General features: G+C 45.4%; 4 protein-coding genes across 4 annotated transcripts in view; all 4 read right to left on the bottom strand.

Annotated features, from left to right (window-relative positions):
• Window positions 1-3,481, bottom strand: part of celf3a (cugbp, Elav-like family member 3a) — a 22,098-nt gene extending 18,617 nt beyond the window's left edge. Inside the window, exons 1-2 of the mRNA XM_084696853.1 lie at window positions 1,934-3,481; window positions 728-810 (exon numbers count right to left, since the gene is read on the bottom strand). Of these exons, the coding sequence (XP_084552979.1) occupies window positions 728-810; window positions 1,934-2,078 (228 nt within the window). The 5' untranslated portion in view covers window positions 2,079-3,481. The remainder of the gene's footprint in view (window positions 1-727; window positions 811-1,933) is intronic.
• A 3,245-nt stretch (window positions 3,482-6,726) lies between these two features.
• Window positions 6,727-14,969, bottom strand: rprd2a (regulation of nuclear pre-mRNA domain containing 2a). Its single transcript, XM_084696841.1, is given in 11 exon segments — window positions 6,727-8,010; window positions 8,013-9,460; window positions 9,914-10,126; window positions 10,439-10,657; window positions 10,840-11,188; window positions 11,613-11,788; window positions 12,022-12,148; window positions 12,429-12,481; window positions 12,601-12,761; window positions 13,037-13,166; window positions 14,473-14,969. Coding segments are annotated over 11 exon segments (3,339 nt in total). The 5' UTR covers window positions 14,666-14,969; the 3' UTR covers window positions 6,727-7,740.
• A 1,538-nt stretch (window positions 14,970-16,507) lies between these two features.
• On the bottom strand, window positions 16,508-19,568 carry ciarta (circadian associated repressor of transcription a). Its single transcript, XM_084697127.1, has 6 exons — window positions 19,368-19,568; window positions 18,102-18,445; window positions 17,931-18,006; window positions 17,733-17,811; window positions 17,457-17,610; window positions 16,508-17,191 (listed from the first exon to the last, which is right to left on the bottom strand). The coding sequence occupies exons 2-6, from the start codon at window positions 18,441-18,443 to the stop codon at window positions 16,655-16,657; spliced, it is 1,188 nt and encodes a 395-aa protein (XP_084553253.1). The 5' UTR covers window positions 18,444-18,445; window positions 19,368-19,568; the 3' UTR covers window positions 16,508-16,654.
• Window positions 19,569-21,248: 1,680 nt separating this feature from the next.
• mrps21 (mitochondrial ribosomal protein S21) lies at window positions 21,249-22,789 on the bottom strand. Its single transcript, XM_084696839.1, has 2 exons — window positions 22,649-22,789; window positions 21,249-21,861 (listed from the first exon to the last, which is right to left on the bottom strand). The coding sequence occupies exons 1-2, from the start codon at window positions 22,729-22,731 to the stop codon at window positions 21,681-21,683; spliced, it is 264 nt and encodes an 87-aa protein (XP_084552965.1). The 5' UTR covers window positions 22,732-22,789; the 3' UTR covers window positions 21,249-21,680.
• Between the last annotated feature and the right edge of the window lie 222 nt (window positions 22,790-23,011).

The following is a 23,011-nucleotide window of genomic DNA, read 5'->3' as shown; positions in this document are numbered from 1 at the left end:
TTGGAAACACTGTGGAGAAGAGGGGAGGGAGGAGGGGCGGAGAGGTGGAGAGGGAAGATGGAGAGGTGGGAGGAGAGAGAGAGAATGGGGAGGGAAGGGAGTGAGTGGAGAGGGAGGGAGGGAGGGGGAAGAGAAAGGAGAAAGAGAGAGAGTGGAGAAGGAGGGAGTGGGAAGAGAGAGAGGAGGGAGGAGAGAGAGAGTGGGGAGTGAGGGAGAGGGAAGAGAGAGAGGGAAGAGAGAGAGAAGAGAGATAGATAAGAGAGATGGAACTGAAAATAAAGAGAAGGGAGGGAGGAAAGCTCCACAGTACGGTCCTAAGCTGTCACCTCTCGACCCGAGGAAGAGAGCATCCAGACGGGCAGTGGAGTGGAGGGAGACGCGGCCCAGACGGAGGGCAAGAAGAACGCCTGTCCTGACCTTTCTAAGGGCCGCATTGGCTGCAGGGGAAGTCAGCCTCACATGTCAGACTCTGTTAATATTTCCGTGTTACAGTGTTGTCTGCACTGTGCATTGGACTGGAATGCCACTTTTTTTTTTTTTCTCGCTCGGTGCTTCTGAGCTTTAGCTGTGTGTGTGGTGCGTCAGTGTGTTTGCATGTGTGCGTGCGTGTATTTACATGTGTGTAATTGTGTATGAGCGTGTGTGAGTATGTGTGTGTGAGTGTGTGTGTGTGTGTGTGTGTGCATGTGCGCTCTGCTTCTGTTAAGCGTCAGGAGGAGTGACTCACCCCTGGTAGCGTCTTCTGTTCATGCAGTGCATTCTGGGCCTTCAGGGCAGACTCGCGGGCACAGTATGTCAGGAAAGCACATCCTGGAAACAGAGAGGTTGGAGAGTTCAGCACGCCAAACAGGGCTCATGCAGCGATGCGAGGGGACATGAGTGCACAGGAGAGAGTGTGATTTCACGTTAAATTAACGGTTATTTTTCCATGACCTTCGCAGCAGCCTGTCAGTTGTAAGGCCAGATATTAGTGCCTGTGTAAGAACAGAGGTTGATAGTATTATCGTTTCACTGTGAAGTTCTTTTTCTGTTTTGTTTACTTCTGGCTGAGATGCGGTTATTTTGCAATACCAAGCCCAGCGGACTCCCGGTCAGATGATTAACCCTAGATGGACCAGCTATTTCGAGGCCTTTTAAAAAGCTTTATGGTCAGAGGTGGATGTGGTGAAGGAAACGCAGACCGTTCCTTGACTCAGACCACCGAAATACTCTCAGAACGAGTCACTTCTGATCTCTAATCTTATGCTCTACTTACCATATGAACTACTTGCATGTCGCTTATAAACACTGTGAGTGACAGACCATGCCTGACTATGAATAACACATCTGTGATTCCGGGGCCTCAACATTCACATTACCAGGAGACACCAGAGACTTGAACCTTGCCTCTTCCACGCTGCCCAGCTCCCCTCAAGGACTGTTTCAGACAGGGCTAAATATTACACACATACGGTGTGGTGTACATGGGGGTTGGTTGGCTCCACTAATGACAAACCTTCATAAAGGCTTCACTAGGCGACATGATAAGCCTTGGACGTCTTTCATATGCAAATGTGACGCAACATTAAAGGTGGTGAAATGGCACTGCCACATTTGACTGAAAGAAAAGAAAGAAAAAAATGGTTGTATGGACCTCCTGGAAAAAGGTTTCCATGGGAATATATTTGCTTGTAAATTATAATAGATTTCTCTGAGGCTTTCGACGACCAGGTGTGGTGTCAAACATGGGGCGCAGACTATTTTTATTTTCAATATTATATATTATATAATTTCTCTATTTGCCATGGCACATCTGCAGACAATATCATATTAAAGCGTTTTTTTTTTTGTGATAAAACTTGTTCACAACTCATCAAGTCAAGTAATCGGAAGACTGTGTTCGCCCTAGTTTTGAAGACACACGCAACCGTCTCTAGTCGCGCGCTGCGCTCACCTTTATGCATCCCCGTGTATTTATCTTTTATCACCGTCAGCTCATAGATCTTTCCAAACTGTTCAAAGATGGGCTTCAGATCCTTTTCCTCCAGGTTCCGGGGAATCTGCCCGATGAAGAGCTTGATCGCGTCGGCCTCCTTCATTGAAACGTCGTGGGGTGGGAACAACCGGTTGATTCCCGGAGAATGACAGACAGAGAGCGGACAGGGAGAGAGTCAGGGAGACCCAGATCTCCGGAGGACTTGGAAATGATGATGAACAGATGATTCTAAGACGCTCTGCACAAGGGGGGTTGGGGGAGGGAGAGATACAGGTGTTAGATAACATAAATAAAATGGCAGATAGCCTATGCTACTTCAAATGTGGGTATTTTTTTTAATTTATTCATTTGTTGATTAACAATAACTTTAATTGGGATACATTATTTTTGAGAGTATGACCCTGATAGAATCGTGCCTCGCGAGAAAACGATTGAGTTAATAAAGAAAAAGAGCTCAACTTAGTTGCAGGCTCTTGATAATGACGCTGTTATTGTTTCAGCGAGTAAATATACGAACGCAATTATCATTAAACACCCGACCCCTGTGGATTTTATTTTTAAATATCTAGATTGTAAAGTAAATTAAAACGGTGATTAGGTTAGTTCTATAGGTCTATGCAGCTGATTCCCAAGTGGATAGGCTACATAAAAAAAGACAGTCGGTGTCAATATAGGACCTATTGTCAATGTTTTCACTGGCAATGATTTGAATATAATCTATATATGAAAAATATTTCAAGATCAACAAATGTATCCCTTACCGGTTTGAGGTCCTCTTTTCTGTGCCCACGGTTCGATGGGATCTTCACGGGTTTTTCCCTACAATATTCGTTTAATAGTAATTACTGTTGTCCGTGTTCGTCTCCTGTTCTGTTCATTGGGGTGTAAATCAGGACCTATCTGAGTTACCCTCCGCGAGTGCACGTAACCAATCCCAGCGACTGTTCTTTATCCGACACAAACATCGGCCAGTACTGCTTGATCTCGCCGTTTTGTTGTGATCTTTGTGTACCAAACCTTTTTTTCCCCAATCCAAATGTGATTACAATAATATTATATACCAAAATGACAACCTCGTTAAGATTATTCAAGCGGTTCGTTGGAATAATAGGCAGGGGAATGGTATTGCCGCCGCTCGCTTCTGTGCTGGCTCCCCCTCTCTGTATGTGTAGGCTACTCCGTTGCTTTTGACGTCGTAAACCGGTGTCTCCCTAGCTGTCGATCTCTGTGCTCCATCCCTCCCTTGGGTTGCAACAAGCCGTGATGTCTGCGGGGAGGGAACGTCTGCAAATCAAACAAGGAATTGAAAGGAAAATAGAAAATATTTCCGATCTAAACTTCCAATATTTATTGATAGCCATATAGCCAGGGGATATTTACGAGTTATATCGCTGTTTTACAGTGGGTAAAAACATTTCTTGGTAAAAAATGTTGTATTGGTCATGTTTTTCGTCTTTGACTGAAACCGTGAATTACCAGACGGCCCCTGACATCAAGGGATGCAAATCCCTTCTTTGTTCTCGCAGTAGCTGACCGAGGTGCTGAAATGGTTGTAGACGCGTTCGTGACGGACATTCCATAAAAACCTTTTTAAACGTCAGTCATGTAGGCTAAACAGATGAACAGGTAGGCTACGATAGCCTTGTCGTGGATATAAAGTATTCAATGACTGTCACACAGGGTTCCATGTTCATATTGTGTGTGTCCCCCCATAAACAAGCAAACATAAACAAAACAAAAGCATTCACTATACAGCCATACGCTCAAATTCGGGTGCACACATCAAATAATCACTAACGTGTGGCCTATTTTCAGATAAGCATCATACGCCGGAGCCAGGATCGACCCAACAACCACACTCATTCAATCTCATTTCTTTTCTTTCGCTGTTGTGTTCTAAGCACTTCTTAATTTGCCTCGGACGGCTACCATCTGCCGCGGTCCTAAATCCTACTTCTCCACTCGACCACTCCATCCCAATAATACACACACAGATAAAGAACTTACAGGACTTAAAATATATTTTCCGTTCATTTTAAACTACACGAGCATGAACAGAAATACTTTTAGACAGTCTATGTATTAATTTAGTTCATACAGTGCCCTACTAGTGGAAATAGAACAAAATGGCAACTGCCAACGATTTATGTCAATCAATATGTGAGTGACAAAAATAAGACCACGTTATGTAAATAAATGTCTCACATCAGACTGTTTCACGTTTCATCATCACATTGCCGCCATTGTCTGTTGACTACTGATTTAGAAAAGTAACCAATGAGAGCGTCATGTCACATGCTGTTAATTTGATCTTGAAAGAACAACAATCATAGTCATGACATGGGCCAATTCATTCAATACAAACAGAAAATGAAAGCACTTTAGCGTTTGAATGAAATAAAACGTTTATTTACATTGTCTTTTTTTCCAAGACATACATCCATGTGACAGACATGTCAACACATCAGTTTGATGAGAGTAAAAAAGGTAGTTGTGTGTGTGAGTGAGAGAGACGGGGTAGAGGAAGGGAGAGATATACAGAGAGAGACAATACTAATCCTGACTATACTCACCCACTGCCTAATAGAGTCAGAGGCATCATCTTGTATCTCACCATCATTTGTTCCCCTCTGGCTATTCTCTCTCCTACACACACACACACACACACACACACACACACACACACACACACACACACACACACACACACACACACACACACACACACACACACAGTATGAGAAGGAACAATAAAACACACATGTGAACAGATTAATCAGCATATCTTCCACAACGTACCCCACAAAGATTACATCGAGGAACATAATAATTGTTTCATACTAAAAAATGTATTTGTATCATAACCTTCAGTGGACATAAAATAATGACAGTGCCATAGCCCCTAGACCAGTTGTTTTACCCCGTATTTTTCAAACCGCTCCAGATCTGGCCTACAGGTTGAAAGTGACGGAATGAAGAAACATGACAGATTGAGAAGGGTGGGGGGGGGGCCATCAGGAGTGACAATTAAAGACAACTTCATGTGAACAGACCTACGGTCCTATTCTAACGGTGAGAGAGATTTCGTAAAAGGACTCGATTGAGTGACATATCTTCTAATCTTTTCAATTTTTATCATTTTTCATTGAATCACCCCAAATGAATTGTGACTGCTGCATGTACACCATAATACATTGTATTATAGTGAGCGATAGGAAATGTAAAATTGGTCTGTAGATCGCAAGGTGGACTAAATAACCGTTACTCAAAAAAAACCTCATGCTACTCTACATTGATTAGTCATCCCGGTGAATGTAGGCCTTGAAATGTGCGTCAGCTGCTCGTGTTTGTAGAACGCGCTTCTAGAAAAAAGGGTGGAAAACACGGGCTTGTTTTGATTGCTGGGTGCCGACTAATGATTGGGCACAACTTCAGGCGTTCAACAAGATCTGCCAATCACAGCACAAAGCTCTTCAAGTGGGCGGGAAGACGTGACAGCGCAATTAATTCCTTCTACTAGTGTAACTTGAAAGTCAAACGTCAATCTTAATTGATACAGCCATTTTACAATAGCCTACAAAGCGCCCACGCAAATACGAAATTTCTGTGTGCTACAATCCCAACAACTGGCTAAATTATGTCTGGCTTTGCTCTGCTTCACGACAACTAAGATAGGTTGTGCCAGAACTATGTGGAGCAAGACAACGTTAATCCAGAAAGCTGCTGACATCTAGTGGCAATTTAAAAGAATTGCAACGGTATCTATTAGCCTATCTCCGGTACAATACGCCTACATGGCCTTCACTTATCATTATTTTATAAATAAACAGCAACAGAAATGCATCAAATTAATCAGTGTACACCGAAATCCTAATCCGCAGAATTACTGATCCTAGTTTGAACATCTGTTAACCTAATACTAAAGTAGGCCTACCTTTATACTAACGATCAAGCCTCATTCACACTCTCACACGGCTACGTCAATGTTTCCTCAAAAACACGCCAATCAACAATAACATTACAGGCCATTACAGTTAGCTTTCACAAAAGTCAACTCCAAGCAACCATAGAACTGCCGTTGCAGCAGTAACCTAAACCTCATGTTTTTGAGGGGCTATAGACCCATAGTGTTTTTACGCATGAAATGTGTAAATGAATAAGAAACAAGGGCAATAACAGTTATAATAAATCCTATATTCTGGTCTCCGTCTAAATCAAATTAGCCTAGCGCTAATAGCCAAAGACGTAAGAAACAACAGCTTTCCGTTAATTAATAAAATGACTACTCTTTCTATAACACTTTGGATGACTTCGAAGCTGGATCATATCCCTAGCGTGTTATCTTTTCAGACACCAGCCTTAGGAGCAAGAAGCATTCAACGCGTGTTCAAAATGAAGACGCAAAACCATCAACTAAAATATAAATTATCATGGATGATCTGTTTTACAGTACCAAATACATCAAGACCCCAGCAAAAGAGAATACAGAACTAGCCTACTCCAATTCAATTTAGCGTCATCTCGTCAAAAGCCAGAATTGGTTTCAGATAAAATGCTAAATTGATTGTGATTTATGTTGCAACAGACACCATGAACCAAACTTTCTCGGCACAATGTTTTTGTGAGAAGGATTTATGAGGTCAATTATTTGAATTGGAAAATGAATTTGAGGTGATGAACTGATGAGCAGATATGACTCGGTCTTTGGTTAATAAAAACATAATTGTCCTCAAACAACAACGACACGGTGGTTTTGACACTCAGATTTTTATTATAAACAGTACAGGTAAAAACGTCCGTTGAAACCGGGGACTCGTTTCTTCCGCCTCCAAAACGAACGTCTTCTCTCTGCCGGAACGAAGGCTACAAAATAGTCTTTCCCCTAAAGACCTTTCTCACACACCCCCTTCCCACTACAATACTTTAGCCTCTCCTCGTTGATGACCCGGAGAGACATAAACCGCTTACGGGAGGCTCCGTGTCACGATGTACACTTGGTGGCATCGGTTTAGAAATATAACATTCGAAGTCTTAGCATAAACAATCACTGACCCTCTCCCGGTGAAGAAACGGGTATTGTTTCAACATAATGCGATGAGAACGGAAAAAGGTGTGATCGTGTTAAACCCTGGCATCTTGATGCTTAGCTGGGCCTTTGAAACGGGAGACTAAACGTTTAATTCTATATAAAAATAAAAAAAACCTAACAAGAGCAGAAACTACAATTCGGACTTTTTTGTTGTAGTTGCAATAACGAGTAATTTCAAACGCAGACTAATTAACAATGTATAGGTCCGCCCATTCACGCAGAACACACTCAATGCTGTCTGAAGGGGAAGGTGAATTATTGATTAAATTTGAACAAATATAACGAACAAAATGTAATAGCTATATATCCACCTCATTTTTCCTTTTAGCCACGGTCTTCATACTTCATCTCCACAAACATCTTCAGCGAACGTCGTCGTCTTTTCTCTCCCATCTCTCCTCTCCTGGTCTCGTCTCCTCTCCTCCAGCCTCTCCTCTCAACCTACAAGACTTCCTGCTTTTGTGTCTGTTGTCACCCTGACAACTTGCTTTTAAGGGCAAAACCTTTTCCCTCATTGCTGAATCCCTCCTCTCTCCCCCTAGTCCCCACACCGGCAGGATGGCAGTTCAGTGGTGTGGCCGTCGCAGACGGGAACCCCCGGACCCTCACGTCCTCCCCCTCGACACAGAGACCTCGACGTGCTGTGGAACAACGAGCTCGACCCTCAGCCCACCAGTCAGAAGTGCGGGGGGAAATGTGGTCTCTTCGGGGGGAAGAAGGGGCCCCCTGGTCCCCCTCCTAACGGGTGTCCGCCGAAGGGCCCCGGCCGTTTCCCCCGGAGCATGGCCCTCGGGTCGGGGCCGCGGAGAGGGGGGCGGGGGGGCCCGCGAGGGGGCCCCCGTGGATGACCTCTCAGATGGGGGTGGAGAGCAGGGTGGTGAGGAGGGCGGGGTGGCCGGGGGTGATGAGGGGGGAGGGGGTGCATGTGGCCGTAGTGCGGAGGGGGGAAGGGCTGCGAGGGGGGTAGCTGTAATAGAAGGGGTCGTCGTTGGGAGAGATGGGGGGGGTTAGGCGCTCCCGGGGGTACATGTGCGGGCTGCCTGGGCGGGGGAAAGGCTCGTAGCCGTCTGGGGGGTAGTAACGGTCGTCTGGGTGACGAGGGAGATCGTGCGGGTACTGGCGGAGATCGTCGGGGTGACGGTGAGGGTCGTCGTAGTAACCACGGACGTCGTCGGGGTGACGGTGAGGGTCGTCGTAGTAACCACGGACGTCGTCGGGGTGACGGCGGGGTTCGTCCGGGCGGTAAGGAGACTTGTGCTGGTGGTCGTGGATGACAACAGGAAGGACACTGCAGACGCCACTCTCCCCCTCCAGCTTTTGGTTAGATGGATTCTCCACGGGTACCATCCCTCCTCCTGCCATGACGGAGCCGGGAGGGCCCTCGAAGCCCTTGGGGGGAGGAGGGAGGTGGGGGATGGGGGGTAAGTGAGGAATAGGAGGCAGAGAGCCACTGAAGTACCCAGAGGGGGTGTTCTCATGTTGGGGGGCCAGGCCCTGGGATTGCTGAGCAGGGTAGGAACCCTGGCTCTCGCCCTGGTAGCAGTACTGTCCAGGTTGGCCGTCGCCTCCCGGCACAGTCATGCCGAGGCTGTTAGGATCGGGGTACATGTGACCATACCACCCTCCTCCCCCACTGACACCAGAGGACGGTCCTGCACCGTGGAAACCCTGTGCCGTAGTCACACCGCTGCCGTTCCCTGGCACGCTACCGTGAGGGACTCCCTGCCCCGCCGCCTGTCCCGCGGAGGGGTACAGCTGGTACGCCTGGCCATTGTGGCCCTGAGGGCGGCTGGGGTCCTGCCAGATGTCGCTGCAGTAGCCTGTGGCGGACAGGGGGTCCACAGCCCTGCTGACCCCCCCGGAGAGCACGCAAGTCTGGCTTGAAGATTGAGGCTCCGCCTCGGGCTTGTCCATGATCTCATCCTGGGTGGGGGTGCCCCCGCCCTCATCCCTCACGGGGGTCCCCTCCTGGTTGTCCGCCCCCGGCACGGGGCTGAGGGCGCTGGTCGTCCCGGGGCCGGGTTCTCGGACGAGGCCGGGATCACAGGCGAGGCCCAGGTCGAAGGCACTGAAGCCGGGGTTCCCTTGGAGGAAGCTGTGGATCTTGGACTCCAAGGTGGAGGTAGAGATGGGTGCCTGTTGGCCCTTGATCAGGCTCGTGCTGCCCGGTCTCTGGGGAGGCATGGCTGGGATGGACAGGGGGGCTGCCTGGGGTGTGCTGGAGCTCCTAGCTGGGGTGGAGATTTGAGGGGAGGGCAGGAGGATGGGAGAGGGCTGGGTGAGGCCTGCAGAAGGGGCTATGGGGGCGGGAATAGGGGCAGAGGTTGGGATTTTGCCGATACTGGAGGAGTTTGATGATGTGCTTCCAGCTGGGCTGTTCAACAAAGAAGTAAGACCTGAGTGCGAGAAAAAAAAAAAACAAAGGGTTAAAAAGGGCTGTACACATTTGCTTCATTGAGTTGAGTGACGATTGATATTTAATTCAGTACCCTGTACATGTTGAATGTTTTTCTCCCATTGTTGTAACAATGTAATTTCATTTTTGGGACTGATAAAGTGCTACTCCCCTCTAAAAGGTACTGCACACACCACCTCCCATTATACTCATAGTCCATAACCTCCTCCACAGGAATCAATACATAATAAAAAATATCACCCTTACTTAAATCCTAATAAAGTATTCACTTAGCAGACGCTTTCATCCAAAGTGTGGAGAAATCAAACCTGCAACCCTTCAATCTACAGTCATGTGCTCTTATCACTGAGCTGTACCTGTCCTTAATCACACCTGGGTATACCTCTCCCTCCTCCTCCTACCCCTCCTCCTCCCCCTCCTCCTCCCCCCTCACCTTGCATCACCCCACCCTGCGCGTGTGTTTTGGAGAGAGCTCCCAGGAGATCCCCTGGGTTCATCTCCACCTTCGACAGCAGGCCGGACTGGGGGCCGGGGGCCTGTGGGCCGGGGGCCTGGGGGGCGGCCGGGGCTACAGAGGGGGGCTTCACTGTGGAGGGGGCCGGGGAGGAGGTAGACCCTGGGTACACACAGGACCCTGGAGCCCCACCTGGTACACACACACACACACACACACACACACAGGGGAGTATTTATAGCCAGAAGACAGCATTGTATCCAAGTATACTATCGACTAATTTTGACGAGTCATAAGCTAGCTGGCTCAGGTTTGATTGTTCACATAAACCTTGTACATTTAAAAATGTAATATATATTTATGGCCTTATTTGTTTTACTATATAGCACAACTTTTCATTACACCATGTGTATATTGTACTGCTTATGGTGAAAGATGCAAAATTGCTAACTTGAACATTCAATAAAGTTATTCCAGAACATCATTTCTTGCCTGCTGACTCACCTGTATTCTTCATGGCAGAGGTGATGTTACTGAGGATGGAGTTGATTTTCCCTAAGTCCACATTGGTCAGGTTGGCTGTGATCATGGCTGTAGAAGGTGTGGCCTGACTGCTGGGCAGCACCTCATTGGCCAGTGACGGTTGAGTGACAGCAACAACAGCCACCGGATTGGACACGGCGGTCAATGGGGCGGGGCCCAACGCTTGCTCGTCAACTGCGACTGGACAAGGAAAAGGCATGTCATTCAAGGTAACTGTCCTTGTCCTTTGACAAGACCGTTGACCGCAAAGCACACAAAAGAACCAACCAACCCCCCCCCCCCAAGAACCCAAACATTCTCTGTCCACTCTACAGAACCCAGAACCTTCTCCCTCCGCTCTACAGAAACCCCCCCCACCTCACCTTGAATGCCAGCTATGTCCGTCTCCTCCCCCTCTGATAGATCCATGTCCTCCACATCGCGGTTGTCTTTCTCCCCCACGGTGAAGCCGTGCCTGGGGGACCCTCCGGGGGACGACAGGGGGCTGGGGGCCTCCCCCAGGGTGATGTCCGCCTCCTCGTCCATGGCCGAGCCGTCCAGGTCGGGGTCCAGGTCGGGCATGCCGTGGAAGGGCGACTCGGAGCCGGTGGGGGAGGGAGCGTCTGCGGAGGGCGACGGGACGGGGGACTCGTCCAGGTCTGGGAGAGTGGCCTTCAGAGAGTCCAGCTTACGCTTCAGATGGGAGACACGGTTGGCAAATGTCTGGTAGGCCTGGAGATGAGAGAGGGAGGGGGAGAGAGACAGTGAGAGAGACAGAGACAGTGAGAGAGAGAGAGAGAGACAGTGAGAGAGAGAGAGACAGTGAGAGAGAGAGAGACAGTGAGAGAGACAGTGTGACAGAGAGAGAGACAGAGAGAGAGAGAGACAGACACAGAAAGAGAGACAGAGAGAGAGAGACAAAGAGAGAGACAGAAAGAGAGAGACAGACAGAGACACAGAAAGAGAGACAGAGAGAAAGAGAAAAGAGCTAGACTTAGACGGCCGTGCTAATAAACAACGACTGATGAATATGATCGATGAGGTCACTTGGCAAGTTGGTCAATTCCTGATTGAATAACAATGCAGATTTTAACATCACATCCTATTCATCCATCCATCCTATTCATCCATCCCTGTCACTACACAGCTGACTCACGTTGGCAACAATCTTGACCTCCTTGTACTGCATCTCGTAGAAAATGTCTGCGTTGCCCAGGGCCTCAAGCAGAGGGGGGCCTGTCTTGACCTGTTTGTCCAGGAAGCTGACGAAATCCTGGAGCTTGGCGCTGCCCTCCTCAAAGTCCTTGGAGAATTTCTTCCCTCCGGCCTTGTCTTGAAGGGTGGAAATGTTTTTTAAAGAGGTGAAAAGGAGGAATGAAAGAGAGAAAGCGAGAAAAGATAACCTTGATAAATTAAGGAAACCATGTGTCTAGACAACATGCCTGACGAAGGAATCAAGCCTTAAAAGGACAACACGTCTACAGCAGTCCTACTGGGTCAGAGGAGGAAGGGAGTGGCGAGGGTTGGAGAGGAGAAAAGTGTGATGGCTGCATCGTGTCTGGCACCTTTGAGCTTCTTGAGGGCTTCTGTGCTGCAGACGTCCACTCTCATGGCTGCCAACTGCTTCTCCCTGATCTCCACCTCCTCTACAGAGCCCACGTACTTGGAGAGCAGCTCCATCATAGCCTGAGGCTGCATGACAGGGAGCCAGGCAGGGTCAGAGGTCACACTACAGGACATATCGTGCTTTCAAAAAGGACTGGAGGTCACAGTCGCTCACTAGCACTATACACAGACTTCCTTTGATAATGTTTGATCATGTTGTGAGAGTACGGCTGATTGATGTGTGCGTGTGTAATGTTTGAATTTCTTGTTTACTTTGTTATTGTGTGTTATGTATACACACACATACTGTGGTTGAAAAACAAAAAGTGAGAGTAGGATTACAATTAAAATACATTTAATATCTTACAACAAATTCAGCCACGATTTTGGACTGGAGAGCAGCTCTGTTGTCAACTGCAGCTGAAACAACGAAAACATTGCATTAAGAGATGGTGATCAACAAAACGACCAAGAGTGAATACAGAACTTTTCTTGTGTACGACAAGGCACATCCAAATGGAAAATTGTGTCGTCCTCACCTTTGACCTGTACAGGTGTGACCACAGCAACAGGAGGGGATTCCACCTTCACCAGGTAGCCCCTGAGCTCTGAGATGAGTTCATCCGTATAGACAGTCCTCTCCTCCCAGATGGTTAGAATCCTGCCCACCGCCTTCACAACCTTGGGGTCCCCCACACTACTGCAAGAGAGGAAGGTCGTTTGAATCAAACACAACTTTATTCGCACAGCGCTGTCACAACAAGCAATGTCACAGAACCCTTCCACCCAGAGTGGTTCCAACTACCTTGCAACATTACAGAAGGAGGTTCTCAAAAGCTTTAGGATGAATATCAACCTAAAAATATGTGTGTACAGTATATATATATATATATATATATATGTAAAACATTATATGTTATCAAACGATTACTTCAAAAAAGATTGAATAGCCCTTATCTAGTGCGTTTTACTCACTTGACCATCAGGAAGGCATCGGGGAGCACCTCAGCAAAGGCAGTACGGTACACAATGGCGTTCTTTCTCTTACAGTTCTGAATGACATCGTTGGCGAGGTACAACAGGTTTAGCCTATGAGAAGCATCAGCTGGAGAGAGAGGGGAATGGACAAGAATATGGTTCAGCAGCACAGGACGCCACAGGCAACATCACAGAGGTCAGACCCAGAGTCATCAACTCGCCATGCAACTGTGTCGAAGGAGTGGACTAGTTGGGCTATACAATGAATTACCTCAATAAACATCCACTGAAAAACGCTATGGGCAAAGCATATGGATTATGGACAGATGTCAGGGATGGAAACAACTTAATGTTTATTTGTATTCTATTATTTTGTATTCTAATAATGAAAATATATGAGAGTGTAGGATGTGCCTTGCCAAAGGCAAGCATGCCCAATTGAGTTCTAAATGAGGACATTGGGTGCTTGGAATATTAACTGTATAAATGTTCACTTCAATAAGTTTTTCCCAGGCATAGTTGTAGCTGTAGCATTAGTAGTAGCTTCATCTAGTTCTTGTTCTGATCAAGTATGCATAAATATACTAATACTACAAGGTAGCTACCATCTTCTATTTTTACCAGGTCATCTCACTGTAGGGTTGGCTCATAGAGCATACAATAACCCAAATGCAAGGGGCACCCCCTTCAAAAGACATTTCCAGTTATTAGTAAAAAGCTTTCAGTAAGCACCAAGCAGCTAGCTGTAGTACCGGAGCTACTGTCAAAAGTGTAAGCCACAGACAGTTCCCCAGCAGTTTACAATGAATGTCATGTGTGTAAAGGCAAAATAGTTAGAGTTTTTATAATACTTTAATAACAGTATTTATAAATATTTTGATTTTTTGGGGGGTAATATTTTAGTATTTATTGGTTTGGCGGCCCACCTGCACTACCCTTACAGACCACTAGTGGGCCGCGGCCCACAGGTTGGGAATCGCTGGTCTAGACATTCAAACAATGGCCTACTACGAGTTTACATGATACACATATGAAATGTGCCATGCCTTAGCAGGCGGCATTAACAATGCCAACATTTAGTTACAACGCCGTTGCGAAATTAGCCACAGGTTTGACACAGTATTGCTTCAAATTCGGTGGCAAGCTAGCAAGCTAGATTGTTCACACTCGTATTGGGTCACAGGGCAGTCCCATAATGTGTAAACTATCTGCTTGTGGACTACGACCAAAAGTGTACATAAACAAATAGGATCATTTGCGAGAAGAAGCCCAAGGCACGTTTACTAATACCTTAACACAGTCGCGGCACAAATTTATCAGAACATATTCCCTGGTTCAACACAACAGCTACTGAAAACTAGAAGAACCAAAACGAACCGACCCATTCTACCTGCTAATGTAATGTCATCTAGCGTGGCTGTCGATTTACTTACATTTCCTTAGCCATTTCATCCAGTACCGTACGACTAGGCTGTGGTATTTCTTGTTGTCGATGCACCAGTTTGAAAGACCTTGTATAGATTCCATTGTGTTCGACACCCCTTGGAACCGCCGGTCTAAAGATGATTCAAACGCAGCAGGCGTGCCGCGACGGTGGCCACTTGAACCGCCAGATCCTGCAGCCATTTCGACTACAGCTAACCCCTAGCCTAGCTCTTCGTAGGTAGCTTAGCTAGCACTGAAGTGATCATGAATACGGGGCACTTTGGCTGCCCGCTTGAAGTAGCATGAGCTGTCCGCTACAGACAACTGTCGTAGTTAACGAACCTCTAAAGACAAACCAGTGTCGCTAATATTATGTTCGTACTTTCATTATTTCTTCTTTAACCATGAATAAATTAAGCAAGTTAGCTTGCTAGAGCTAGCTACATTGCTGCTGAGTTGGTTGGTCGTTATGGGTGCACACTTTCAATAACAGTCACACGCAGCGATAACTTCTCCACTGTATCTTGCATATAGCGCCATCAAGTGTTTGTCTATGGTAAAGGCTGACAGGTTTAGTTAAAGATGGTGGTTTTGTCCTGACAGCTGCTAAATTACGGCCAACTTATAAACATTACCGGTCTCTTCATTGCCATCTCAGTCAAAGAAAGTGCTAAATATACTCTATTTCACCAATGATTGCACTTGGGGAACTGAAAAATAAATACTGTTTTGATGAACCAAACTGTCACTTTATTGTATAAAATGTGTGCAATAGTTCGTTATATTGGGCTTAATGCAGAAGTCGATGGGGATTTTGAATAAGAGGGAAGACAGGGTAAAGCTGGATAAGCGGATGAAGCAGAATAGAAAAGAAATAAAGTTATAAAACGTCATCATGTTCTGAGAGACAGCAAAGGTGCATAATACATGTCAGCTTTTGAGCTAACCCATTGGTACTGTGGAATACACTCACAAACGGTACATATTCCTAACGGTTAACCAGGGCATCAAATATAAAGTTTAAACGTTCACAACTTGACTGATGTTTAGACATCTTATGAAGGCTTTTTAAAAGATCCCTATACCTAGGTTTTGCTACGGTACTGCAGTGATATCAACAGTATCTAGTAATAAAGTGATCCTATCACTTTGACACTTAGTCTCCCATACATTCATCCTTGCCCAACAGATGAACATTTCGCTGTATGACATCTTTTCTCAAGTAAGTCAGTACCCAGCACTTATTGGTTCCTTCCATTTAAATATTTACAACTAAATAGATGTGTCTGCAGGCCAGTAGGGTTGGATCGGTCATTCAATATGAATGATAATGGTGGATGGCATTCTATATACGGCTCTTTACATCCATTTCAAACCAACATAGAAGAATTAAAATAAATTATTCTCTGTTTGTATCTAGCAACTGTGAAGCACATCAGTCAGATTGACAAGCACAATAACTATTCCAACCAGGTGTAAATCACAAGTAAAAAAGGACAATGAGTTTCTTCAAGTACAATTTCAAACCTGTGACACTTGTTTGCAAGTTATTTTTGGCAATGACATTATCCTCAAAGGGGATTTTTTTTTGACAATACCCCCCCCCCAAAAAAAAAAACTGTTAGACGTAGTTAAAAGTTAAGACTGACAATTCAAACCCAACAAATACCCCAAGTCACAAAATACTACAACTGCGGGTATTCAAAGGAACCTCACACTCAGAAACTGACTGTGCAACAGACTTCTTTAATAAATACAACTTATGGTTGATGTTTGTATATTGTAAACTGATTTAGATCAGTGCTACACTTAATACTTTGTGAGCATTAAAAGCAATGGTTCTGCTTGGCACTTTTTGGCTGTACAAGTGCCAGAAGTATGGCATTATTTGCGTTTTAATTATATGGCCTATGACCCCATGCATTACCCCAATTTTTCCATGGGATTCCATAGTTAATTTGAGTTATTTACTAGTACTTTACTGTATAGTACATAGCATGAGACTGCATGTATATTATGTTGCAATGCAAAATAAAACAAATATTCAAAATGGAAAACACTGTTTTATCACATCAATTGTAAGAAAATAGTTCTCACACAAGAATAAAAAAGTAACTCTGTCACAGGTCATATACATTAAAGATGATCAAGTAGTGCAATGGGATTCAGCGTGGTAGGGTTGGACGAAGACTACGTGCAGACGGATGAACTGAAACCCTCCTTTTCCTGGTTCAAAGGCTTCAGCGAAGCCGAGCGAGACTGGCTCCGCCCCCGAACTTCCTGTGACGTCATCGCTGCTGGCCTGCCCTCCGCCTGAGCTGTGCCAGGGGCGCTACAGCACCTCGGCAGCTGCCCTACAGGAAGGGGGATCTGCGGTGAGTCAGCCACAGCGATGGTGGAGGAGACGCAGCTGTCTTGTGTTGCCGGGCTGCCACACGGAGAAGGAGGGGAGATCACAAGCTTCCCAACCCCCTTCTCTCTCCTCCTGCAAGGGTGCGAAAGCCTGCGCACTTCGCACGAGTCGTGTTCCAGAGTCCGACCTCCGCTCTCCTTTCCGATATCTGCTCCCCGTGGCTCGCTGGGTTTTCTGGGGTCTCTGGGCTGACTCGCATAGGTGGCTGGCTCTCTCAGGGGCGCTGGCAGGTGGGGATCACTGGGCTGTAGGCGCTTGCAGTGGGATGGGGCCTCGCTGGTGAAGTCAGAGTCTGACCAGCTCAGCTTACGCTTCTGTGTTAGCAAGAGGAGAGATGGGTTAGTTTTTATTGCATTAAAATTACATTACATTAAAGTAATGTAAACAAACACTAGCATACCTAACAGAAGAAGTAATTCACAATTAAGACAAACTAATAAGATGTCTGTGTGTTGTCATTGTCTGGTAAAAGTTCAAGTTTTTGGGGGACTTTGTCCCCTGTCTTTTCTGAGTTTTATTATCGGTGCTTGTAAAAGGGCAACAACAATGAAAGTTTGTTTTGGCAGAAAAAGGACTCACTTTGACTGGGATGTGTAGCTGGTTCTGGTGCCAGCGTGGAGGAAGGCTGGACCTTAAGTTCTGGGTTGAATGAACCTGTGGCTCTCTGATCACCTGAGGGAACCAAACCTTCAGCATCATCTCCACCTGCAGAAGGGTGCGGAGGTACTTCTCACTGCGGAGCACAAAGACAGGAGAACGTTAACATGTGGAGGCCTCAAAGGGGCCACCTCAAATCAAACTATTACATGGCTGTCTTTCACGACAACAACAGGGTTTTGATCTGGTGTCATTTACCCCATGTCAGGTTTCTGCAGAATTCCCAGAATCCTCTGAAGTCTGTCCATGGCAACGCTCTGCTGGAAACTGCTTAGACCTGTCAATCAAGACAACCCAGATTATTCCATGTTAAATCTCTGCCCGGAACAACAGAATATGTCTTATTGTCAAAATGTATCAGCTTTTGATGGTTGGAGTTTCAACTGCAGTGCTTACCTCTCTCAAACCTCCCAGTTTTCAGCCCATTTAGCAGCTCTAGTAGTGGTCTGATGTAATGCTGCAGTTCTGTACACTAGAAGAGAAACCAAACACAATCCCAGTTAGATACTGTGTTGCTTGAAACAGGCATCAACACTCGGGCCAAACACTTAAAGAGGTGGTACTCACTTTCTTAGTAAAGGCCAGGTCTCCTTGAGAGGTGGCCCCTTTGCCTAGCATTGTGTTCCTTGCCGGGCTCTCCTGGGGAGGGAATGTGGCCTTGTGGGGACGGCATTCTGCTTGGCCACTCTCTGCTCTGAAGCGGTCCTGGTCGACAAATGCCAGCCGTAGCCGGTGTACTCCCTCTCCCTCTCCGACCGAGGCCTTGCTCCCCGCGCTCTCACCCTCACCCTCTGAGGAGAAGACATCTGCCTCGTCCTCCGTTAGGTCGCTCTCACTGAGGAGGAAGCTGGATGTGGACGGGAGCGAATCATAGGAAGGCCATTTGGAAGAACTGCCCAGTGAATGCATTCCTGGAGAAAGAAAATATAATTGTTTTAATATATACACTTTAGATAAATTAACCGATGGAAATCATTAGAAAAGCTTGATTGACTTGGTTCTGTTTTTTATTTAAACTTGGGAAGATGGGCTTTCCGTTTAAAAAGAGCTACGGGATATAATTTAACAATATCCCTCAGATGTTAAGAATGCACGCCACAAGACGTACACAATTCATAACGCGATGTACATGATTTCAACAAAACAACCTCAGTGCGACTTTGCTGATCATCTGACACATCTGACCAGTATGTCAACATCGAAAGGTGTGCCGCACTGAATATTCTGGAGCGCTCCAATCTGTATTAGTAGCTACATAACTCCACGAGTTGTTGCGTTGTGGTACATGTGAACGTGAGAGTGACGCATACCCTGTACTCCTCCAGTGAAGATTGGACTGTCAGCTCTTAGCTAGCTATAGCAATAACAGCATTTTTTTTTTTTCTGCATAACTGGTCTGATTAACGCAAACGGTATAGTATGGTTAAATAGAGTAGACAAGTTATTAAACTATTCACTAGCTAGAATGTGCCGATGTTCTCATTTTGAATGATGGCTCCACTGTACTTTTATTAGCGTTAAAGACGTACCACACCAACAAATACATAGTCTTAAAACACAACTTGCCTCGATCAAGTAGGCTATTTGGGTATACTGAATGTCATAATAAAGACTCCCAATGTTGTTGATATCAATGCGAAGCACCTTACTGTAACTACATTAATTCCTAAGTTGCACTTGTCTTTATCCGAATATGTGAAAAACCTTTAAATTTACAGCTAGATAGACCGCTAATAGTCCAGAACAGTGTTATGGTGCAGTAATTAAATATTTTACGTCAGTTAAATAACAAAAAGTTGAAGAAACATGGAATTCTTGCTAAAAAAGACTCACCTTGTGCAACGGTTTGATGTGCCTAGGTAATTTAGCTTGAATCTTCAGTGTAGCTGGTTGTATGAACAGAAGTCGAAAAATAACGTAATTAAGGCTTGAAAATTGTATTCCCGTTCGCTGAGCTGTTGTGAGCGTCTGTTCTCAACGCTGGGTATCGTCCGTTGACTCCTATTCCCTCCTTCCAGGTTCGGTTTACTTTACTAGACGTTAGTACAGCGAGGTGAAACATGTGAGTAGCTTACACGGTCTCTCAAAAAATTACACGTGTTGTTCTGTGTGCTCACCACCGATTGGCTAGTCTTCGAATGACTGCTCTCCCATTGGCTTTGTGTGTAACCATTCAGTGACATCCTTCGTAGCGATTGGTCAGCAACGGTTGCTCATGCCCGCACGTGTCGGTCGTGTGGATCGCTGTATACTACAGTAGTCAACATGGGAAACACGAGGCATGAGGCATCAATGTCCTACACGGGTTAGTACAACGCGGTTCGGATGATACAGACGCGCATTGCATTTATGTCAGGCTTTTGTACTCATGCAATAGGCACAACCGACTAAGGGAAACAGACAAAGCTTACGAACAATCTTGTTCATCAGCTCCTTTTACAAACTCATATTAGTATTAATACATTAATAGTATTAATACAAATGTGTCAACTTTAACCAGAATGTGGGACCCTTAGATACCATTGTAACGGACCTTTAAGCCCTCTTTTAACACACCCTGTGACACTACTATTTACACTACAGAAACACGACACCTGAAGTTTACATACACCAACAGCTAGGCTACATTTACATAAAGGTGTTCCAACTGATAAACAGTGATATGGCTTTATTCCGTGGTAAACGAGCAGACTCAATGAGAGAGATGTAATTTGTGTGTGTGTGTGTGTGTGTGTATGTGTGTGTGCTAGGCTGCGTGTGTCAGTAGCAGCCAAAACATGGTTGAAGGGGAGTTGAGAGGAAGTGAATGGGCGGCGTGGCAAGATAAGCGGGTGTACGGCATAGCCGGGTGCTGTGTAAGGGACACATGTGCCGTCAAAATGGCTCCATCTGCTGGACGCTGTATCTGTTTCCCCCCAATTTTAAAGGTCTCCAGTTTAGTTTATGTATACTGCCTGTTCCACAATGCCATGATGAATATGACCCCCTATCCTATTCAGTGCTGAATGAGAATAACGCGAGATGTCAAGGTGATGTGATCCTGTTTACAGGTAAAGAGATTTCTAACCCTGTTCCTGTAGGGATATAGCCAGACGTTGTCATACTCATAATTCTAGTCAGAATATGAGTCTGAGAACTCTCCGTTGGGCTTTGACTACGGGGCGTGTTTCAAACGAGCCTGGAAAACAAATGCCTCTTCGCTCAATTGGATAGACCTACAACCAATCAGAGCAACCTATGTTGTTTGTTCAAAACGAATTCAACTTAAGCGCTCTTTTGTGACGTGGGTGATTACGTTACTGTTGATCATCTGTCCATCATCGTATAAAGCCCACCCTGGCAATTTCATTGGTACGCCCAGATTCTGGTTTTCTGTAGTTGTTCCCCAATACGAGACCCTTCAGACCCAACTTCCCGACCAAATTTTTTTTGTGGGCGGGGAGAAGTTGGGCTGGCAGCCAGGCTAGTAGGGATACCTTACTGTAGGTTTTCACTCCAACACGAATCTACCACATCCAATTCTAATGTAGCTGGTTGACGTGATGAATCAGGTTAGTTAGACTGGGGTTAGAGCAAAAACTTCCTGGACGGTAGCCCTCCAGGAACACGGTTGGTGACCCTCCCTCTACATATGCCGCTATGAAACTGTCCAGAAAAGCGGTACAAAATGATTCCAATGTATCTGTCGCATAGGCCTACAAATAGAAAACAAACTTTAAACTTGAACATAACTTTATTTATCAAATTGGTTGGAAAACGTCAGATTGACAATCAATGTAAAATAGCCTACAACAAAATAGGTCGAGTGAAATAAATCAAATTCAAGCTAAAATGATTGTTGTGAGCATATGCTACGATTTTGATATCACAATCCCTTTGCAACAGTCAGATACATTACATGCTGAATACGATTGATGCAGACTTCAGCAGACAATTTTGGTGGCACCGTCAGATAGCATGGAATTCTGAAAGTGAGCATTTTACATCAACACAACATTTCTGTAGAAGGGAAATGACGTTGGATCAAGGAACATTTCCTTTGCACTACTTTTTTTTATTTCTCGACTTGAATTTCTTTCAGTAGGCTCTCAAGTTCACTGTCTTTCTCGGCCCTTGTGTCATCATCCTCTTCTCCGGCACACATCCCTAATAGCCCACCCAGGGGTCCTCTCTGTGGATCCGCGAAATGAACGAGATCTTCCTGGCCATTTCCGAGTGATAGATCCGCTTACAGTTTTCGTAGTTCTCTCGCTGCCTTTGTCGACAGGGCTTCTCGTAGTAGCGTTTCCGTTTCACCGTATCAAGAACACCGTCGACAGACAGCACCCTGAAATGTATAGAGTTAGACTTAGAAAAACTATATATTTTATCCAAGATGCTTATGGATGTTACACATGTCATAGATCAAAATAGCGCAAGTGAGTGTGATGGTATGTGACAGCAATTTAAAAAAGAAAAACTAATTGCCGCCATCTCCCATGTTTAATGAGTGTGTATATTTTGTGTCCCAATACCCATGGTAACATACGATTTAGTGTACCAGAAAAAATGTTGGAATGTCTCAATATATAGCTAGTACGTCTAATACATTATGCCTACATCCGGTAGAATTTTGAAGTATGCAAGCCAGCAGGCCATTCTAGCCTTTCTGGCCCCACAACCTTTATGGGCAGCTTCAGTACTAGCCTAACGTATGCGAGCCAGCACCTGTTTATCTTGGCCAGATAGCCAGATATTTACCAAACATTTCTCAGTCTACTGTAACATGACTTTTCTACTGATTTCTTCAATTTTGGTGGTAGTAAACAGATGGATAAAATAAAAATAAGGAATTTAAATCTGTTCAGCGCTAAAGCTGTTTACACCAGAGATATAATAAAGACATTCATATACATCTATATAAAGACCGTTTATATATCTATGGCTTACACTTCCGCCTGCTAGTGCTAGTCACACTAGTAGTGTTCAGAACAGGCTGGCCGGTAGTGACATTGAGACGTCAGCTAATGCTAACGTTAGCACAACGGCTAAACTGGCTAGTCATGTTAATTGTCAAAGTTACAGCTACCTAGATGATTTGTGTTGCACCAAATATCTAAACAAAAGCACCCCACCTGTTTAAGGCCTTGTAAGCTGCATCAACGTTTCCTTCTTGTACCATCACTGTACGCGCAACGAAGCGAAGGTGCCTTGACATTTTTGTGTTTGGTGCAAACGTGGAGTTGTCCGGTAGGGTGCAAGAGCAATTACTTAAAGTTCCGTACAAGCTATAACGAATTCCAAGGTTGATGGTGTTTGCGTTACACTGCAATTTGAAATGTTTACGAAAAATGTTATCCTGCTGTAAGTATAAGTAAGTATGCTACATTTAGAAATAAAACTCAGACATATGTTTATGATCTAAAGAAGAAGGGTTTCACAGCCAAGTTTCGGAAAAGCTGAAGCGCTGTAAATAGGGAGTGATGATGTTAGTATGT

The sequence above is a fragment of the Hypomesus nipponensis genome, chromosome 4 (assembly GCF_054491055.1).
Source record: "Hypomesus nipponensis isolate SF chromosome 4, ASM5449105v1, whole genome shotgun sequence".
Lineage (NCBI taxonomy): Eukaryota > Metazoa > Chordata > Actinopteri > Osmeriformes > Osmeridae > Hypomesus > Hypomesus nipponensis.
Note: the sequence above shows the minus strand (reverse complement) of the source record. Positions and strands in the feature narration are given on the sequence as shown.

What these genes read in the sequence shown, in the direction of transcription:
- ciarta (XM_084697127.1), bottom strand. Translation starts at nt 18,443, where the DNA reads ATGCATTCACTGGGCAGTTCTTCCAAATGGCCTTCCTATGATTCGCTC. An exon ending in ACCTGGCCTTTACTAAGAAA is followed by an intron (nt 18,007 to 18,101) that starts GTGAGTACCACC and finishes TTTCTCTTCTAG; the next exon opens with TGTACAGAACTGCAGCATTA. An exon ending in CTGCAGAAACCTGACATGGG is followed by an intron (nt 17,611 to 17,732) that starts GTAAATGACACC and finishes TGTGCTCCGCAG; the next exon opens with TGAGAAGTACCTCCGCACCC.
- mrps21 (XM_084696839.1), bottom strand. Translation starts at nt 22,731, where the DNA reads ATGTCAAGGCACCTTCGCTTCGTTGCGCGTACAGTGATGGTACAAGAA. An exon ending in GCTTACAAGGCCTTAAACAG is followed by an intron (nt 21,862 to 22,648) that starts GTGGGGTGCTTT and finishes TATACATTTCAG; the next exon opens with GGTGCTGTCTGTCGACGGTG.